The 5,973-nt window shown below is 35.9% G+C and overlaps 3 protein-coding genes across 3 annotated transcripts in view; 1 reads left to right on the top strand and 2 right to left on the bottom strand.

The window, feature by feature from the left end:
• The window catches only part of LOC108630934 (uncharacterized), an 18,301-nt gene extending 15,874 nt beyond the window's left edge, over positions 1-2,427 (bottom strand). The window contains exon 1 of the mRNA XM_026818568.1: positions 2,296-2,427. The gene's annotated coding sequence lies outside the window, so the exon portion shown is untranslated. The remainder of the gene's footprint in view (positions 1-2,295) is intronic.
• Positions 2,428-2,520: 93 nt separating this feature from the next.
• The window catches only part of LOC108631027 (queuosine salvage protein), a 6,500-nt gene continuing 3,047 nt past the window's right edge, over positions 2,521-5,973 (top strand). Inside the window, exons 1-3 of the mRNA XM_018034697.2 lie at positions 2,521-2,763; positions 2,918-3,133; positions 5,577-5,736. Coding sequence (XP_017890186.1) covers positions 2,647-2,763; positions 2,918-3,133; positions 5,577-5,736 — 493 coding nt within the window. The 5' untranslated portion in view covers positions 2,521-2,646. The remainder of the gene's footprint in view (positions 2,764-2,917; positions 3,134-5,576; positions 5,737-5,973) is intronic.
• LOC108631028 (fibrous sheath-interacting protein 2) lies at positions 4,641-5,220 on the bottom strand. Its single transcript, XM_026818516.1, has one exon. It carries the CDS (start codon positions 5,121-5,123, stop codon positions 4,713-4,715), a length of 411 nt encoding a protein of 136 aa, XP_026674317.1. The 5' UTR covers positions 5,124-5,220; the 3' UTR covers positions 4,641-4,712.

Below are 5,973 nucleotides of genomic sequence, written 5' to 3'. Positions count from 1 at the left end.
TTGTAAGCATTTTAATTAGTATTATATTTTTAGTAAATCAAAACCTTGTCAAATTTGTAATTAATAGCTAAAATCAAACATAAATGAGAAACCTGGAGTGGAAAATAGAAATTCATTAATGCATTTAATGAATACATTCAAACTGTATCAACTAGATAGTAATCTATACTGTTAGCATTGAACAGATTAAAAATTGTCCAAGTTACATTCTCGTCATCTTGTGCAATAACTCATTTTTCAGTATAAACTCCTCTGGTGAATTGCGTTCACAGAATTTTTACGTTACAACTAATTACCATGGATTATTGTCTTATTGATCATTTGAGTAAGCTTGTAATTTTACTTCGGTCAATTTTTGTCATTGCTTGTAATTTGGAGTTGAAACTGGTATTGAAAGATTGAAAGCCTCCACCTTATTTTATATCGATATCATAATGTTAACAAACGACATTAAAAACTATAGCGTAAGAAGTGTTACACAGTGGGAAAAAGAAATTGCTGTCTACATGAACATATGCATGTTCGGTCAGCCTAAGGAAGTAATTGAGTTAAAAGAAAGATGGAAAAAAGAATACTTGAATCAGTGGTGATTGAAATTACGATTCATTAGTTGCACAATAATACAATCTTTTAACACTTAAGTCTTGTAACACTTAAAAAGCACAATAACACGTTCAATGTATCTTTAAACTTTAAATGAATATTACCATATTGGTTTCGTGCTATGTACAAATATAATAGCATGCTGGGGCCACAGGTGATATCACACGTGAATATATATCAAACCGAATAAGTATGTTCGCCGTCATCGATTCACAATCTGGTACAGAATGCCATTAAGTGTTCATAGCATTCGATACACAAAATATACAAACGTGAAACTTAATTCGTAACAAAATATTTGGTGGGCAAGGCCTACTATTTTTGTCCAATTTTATATTTCATAAAGGATGAATTTATACATTTTTGTTAAGACCTATTGTTTTATAATAAGTAATGTCTATTACGGCGGATACGTTGCAAAGTTTAATAATACTGAATAAAATGAATGTTAATCATTGCAACTTGATTTTTGTGTTAATCATATTGTAGCTTGACGAATCATTTGTATCAAATAATGACGTTGGAAGATCTTTTGGTGCTATCGCTTACCACACATTACACAACCAGACATGTATGCGAAAACGGAAAAACTAACAAAGTACATAAATGCATTGTACATTGTAGAATGTAGCCTATAGCCTGCTGGAGCCTTAATCTGTTCACTTTATGTTGAGGAGGTATTATGTACATATGTTATTTGAATGAATGAATGCGACGAAGCACACTACCATTTGACTTTTTCAGACTTTAGGATTCGAAACGTTTGTAATATTATTCGTGTTTTGTAAGTTACATCGTAATTCAAAGTATTTTACTTTAATCGTGCTATCTATTTGATAACGTTTAAAAAGGAACAACTTTCGATGGATACATATATATAACATTCTAAATGTAAGATCACGAATTCATTCTATATCAGTTACAATGGAAAAGTAATGTACAAGGATATAATACAAGAAAAAGTTAGTATACTAAATATTGCAATAATAAAATTTTATATGTAAATATAATGGTACGCATTATTTGAACGATGTAATTTGTGTTACGTATGTAAATTACAAATGAAGTGTTGAAGTTTCGAATCTTGTCAAACTTTACAGAAAGATAGTTGCCTATGATACTAAAATTAGGTAATACCTACAATCGAATGTACCGTAAAATAAGAAACGCATGTCCTCATGTAAAAACTTAAACACAGAATACATTTATCGGTTAAATTATGTATTATTAAATGTTATGATTGATTAAATAAAGTGACATGACACTTTATACATTTATTTTACTCTAATCCTCGTATATGGGAAGTATCCTCGTACTGGGAAGTGAAAGTGTGGAACGAAGGTGGAAAAAGAAACACATAAAAAATGTACGGTACAAACTTTATTTTTATAAACGTCGATAGTTCCGATAAATGCGTGCAGATAAAAATTTGACATAAGAGATTTAACCTTACGATTTGTTTACCATTAAAATGATGAAAGAGGAAAGATAAAAAATATGTAGTAAGAACGTTATGTTCGACATGATCACTTTCTTGGAATTTCTTTACAGTTTTTAGTCAAGAAGGCTAAGAAATTCTCTACTATTGTGCAGTATGTAAACAATCGTGATGCACATGTGCTGCTGTGTATTGTTTTGAAATAAGCACTCACGTTGTATCAACTGTAAGAGTGGAATATCTGATGTGCTTACCTTGATTTCACGTGTAACAATGTTTCAAGACACTATCACGAACATTTCAAAATGATCACCTGCTCGCATAATTAATAGATGCTATAAAAAATTATTTCACGAATTTTGACATTCACAGCCATATTTGTTTATATCACGTTCGTTGCTAACGCGCTAAACGATCATTGGTCGTCGGGATAGTCACGTGATTATATTGAATCAATTGCACTATTGCAATAGAACAGAACTATAGTACAGTATTGTGCTATACGCAAAGTGGCCAAGTGCAGTTAAGTGTTTTGGCAGTGTTTCGGCTAGTAGATAGAATTTTTCCGATATTTCAATAGTTAATTTGCATTCGTGATTGAAATTATGAACGCTATTTCTTCAACAATGGCCCTAATGCCGAGAGAATCCGCGAAGTTCATAGCGCATCGCGCTAAGAACGTTTTCATTGAGGAAGGAGGCGTAAAGAACTTAGCCTACACGGTAAATAACTTTTTAGTTTGGTTTTTATTCAGTTCGATTATGTTTGTATTGATTTGTTATAATGTTTATTTCGTAAATTATACAACGAATTTCGAATACATTAAGTTGCAAAAATATCGTTTTTAAATAGCCAATCTTCATTCTCTCTGTACAGGTTTTAGAAGGCCTTAAAAGCCGTAAAGTAAGTGTGAACAATTTTTCTCAAATCGAAGTCCATCCATCTCCTGAAGATCCAAAAGCAGTCGATTGGATATTTGTGTTGGACACGTTGAATTATTCCTTCTGGAGTGAAACAGATGCGCCAAAGTGGACAGTTAATGGTCAGACCGGTTACTTTGCACTGTGTGCTGCTATTAAAAGGGCGATAGAGGTAAGTGGAGACTACAAGTATAACTCGAGGATATCGATCTGTTTCTATTAAACGATTTCTTTCTGCATGTCTCTAATTATTTGACATCTGCATGCATCTTTTATTGTGGGAATTTCTGATTCTTCTGAATCCTCTGTTTTCGACGAGTGTACAGACTCTGGTATTGCTTCTGATTCAGATTTTACTAGCGACAACGATTTTTCTTTCTCCTTCTTTGTCTTTCTCTTTCGTCTTCTCTTCTTACTAACTTTTACTTTGCTTTCTTCTTCAGGTTTTCTCAACTTGCCTTTCCTCCTTCGTTTTCTTAATTCCTGCTTATCTTTTCCTTTGCTTAATCTCTTTTCAAAGGTTCTTCTCCTTTGCATATCACTTAGTCTCTTCATCTGAAATTTAACTATATGTTGTACCAGACAAACTTGTTATCAAGATTGTTTGATTACACAGCGCGTGATTTCGATAAAAGATGCCAATAATTCTTATTTACCTTCTTATCTTTCTTCCCGTTTTTCTTTATCATGGATCTACGACGCTTACCACCTTTTGCATCATGCAAACTTCCATCCTGAAATAAATAGTCAATGTTTCTCCTTGAGATTTTTCCGTAAATTTTGATAAAATACCTCCGACTCGTCGTCGTAATATTTTCTACAACATATCCGTTCTCTACTCCCTGGCCCTCGTCTAGCCAAATAGCAGCTTATGTACATTTTCATGTCCTCGAAAAGCCCTACGAATCAGGACGTTAAACTTCATGAAAGGACGTGCGAATATTTTTGCAAATTTAGTCACACATACTTTTCATTCTCTCCGTCTCTTTGTTCACTTTCTCATTGTATCCTTCTATGAACGCTTTCCGATGGCCTTCTATGCATTTTAGCAAGAACTGTTCTTTCTCAATTTGCTTCTTTTGGAACTCCAGTCTCTCTGCCCACCTACGGTAACCAGAATGATATGAATTAAGATCGCCTTATTATTACATTCCGATGTACCAACAACGAACTCGCTATTGTTTAATTTTATGTTCATGCGGTGACGTTAAGCGAAGTAGTAAGTAAGTGTAGATAAATCTTTATTAGTAAAACAGAGAAAAAAACGTGAAAAAAATTACCTATTGAAGTTAGAAAAGTCACGTGGCTACCTTAACTTAGCACATACTTTTGTTCCACTGTTTGCCGTTTTTCCTCCTGTTCGCGAGTCAATCGTATTTCCATCTGTTGCTTCCGTATACGTTCCTTCTGCCTCCACTCTAACAAGCTTTGAAGTATCTTTTCCCGCTGTTGTTCCGCCGCAGCTTTCTGTTTCTGCCGGATCATTTCAGCTCGCGCTTGGCTCTGGATGTGCTGCAATTCTTGGGCTTCCTTCTTCTTCTCCATCAACTCCTTCAACCTCTGCTCAATTCTCCGTTGCTTCTCCTTCTGCCGTTTTCGCCTCAATTTGTCGGCCAGTTCACGTTCCCTCATAACAGATTTTCGCATTTCCATCAATCTCTCTCTCTCCTTCAACCTGAACAAATCGTGTAATCCCCGTTTATAAATACAAACAATAATTATCGTCAAGATCGCGTCTCTCGTTTTCAATTTTACTTTCTGACTTCTTTCTTCGCCTGCTCTTCCGCGTACTGTATCGCCCTCTCTTCGATCGACTGCCTCGTCTTTCTGTTCAATTCCGTCTTTATACTGTCGCCGTGCAATTTCCTTAAATACCTTCTGTACATATTATAGTCGCGTAGCGAGCACTTCGCGTCCAGATTCTTTGTAATGAAGCCGGACTTAATCAGATGCTGAAGATTGTTCGGCCTCGAGAAGTACGGGAGCAAATGCTTGTCGTGCAAAGAATCGTAAGTCCATCTAATCTCGTAACCGTACGGGTCGCTCAGGTTGAATTCGGCGTTCGGCGCGGAGATCCATAATTCTTTACCGATTTTTCGACGAGTGAAATTGTATGCCCCTGCCGGCCCGGGGACCATCGGGATTTTCGACTCTAACGGCATTACTTTCCATTTTGGCAGACCGAAATTTGGCACCGCGCCTTTTGGTTTAGGGATCGCTTCCGCGAATTTGTCCAAAGCTCTGGTTTCGTGAGAAAACGTACGTTTCGAGTATTTGTCATGAAAAGCTGGTTACGTGTCACGTGCACTCACGTGGGTCTTTTCAGGCTGATTATGTCAGTCGTGTACTCGTCGCACTGTTTATTCATCTTATTCGGTTGGGGAGCAACGTTTCTGGGTAAACGTATCTCGAAAAATTTAATTGTCATATAACATTTTCGTGTTACATGCGAATTTCATGAAATGTACATGTAAAACGTCATTTTTCGTATCCCATGTGTCTACTCTTTCTTTTGTTCGCGAACCGTTTTGTCTCAGTCGTTTCAAAGATATCTGAACAACCACGATTGTCGTGTCATTCTTTGTCTTTTTTTTTCTATGATTTATTTCGAACAGGAGGGAAAACCCATAGTCGATCCCAAGTATTATTCCCAAATAACGAGATCTGAGGCTGAACGTATTTTTCGGGGCGATAGCGAGGCTAGTATCCCTCTGTTAGACGAAAGAGTTAAATCTTTGCGCGAGACCGGCAGGATTTTGTTAGAAAAGTATCAAGGTACATACTGTAATTGCGTTCCTTCAGTTTCACGTTAACTTCCTGGGAATCTGGTGCAGAACTTTACCAATCTTGCACATCGACTCCTCATATTCACGTAATTCTAACTCGCACGAGAGTTCGTCAGATATTAATGTGCCTCAATCTTTTCAATACTCAATTAAGGATGTATTGGCTATACAGTCAATCCCAAAAGTTTATGTACCTTAGAAAAACACATTTCCTATAATTAAAAAT

Source organism: Ceratina calcarata, unplaced genomic scaffold, assembly GCF_001652005.2.
Source record: "Ceratina calcarata isolate Rehan_Ccalc_2016 unplaced genomic scaffold, ASM165200v1 scaffold8, whole genome shotgun sequence".
NCBI classification, from domain to species: domain Eukaryota; kingdom Metazoa; phylum Arthropoda; class Insecta; order Hymenoptera; family Apidae; genus Ceratina; species Ceratina calcarata.
This window is presented reverse-complemented; position numbering and strand designations above follow the sequence as displayed.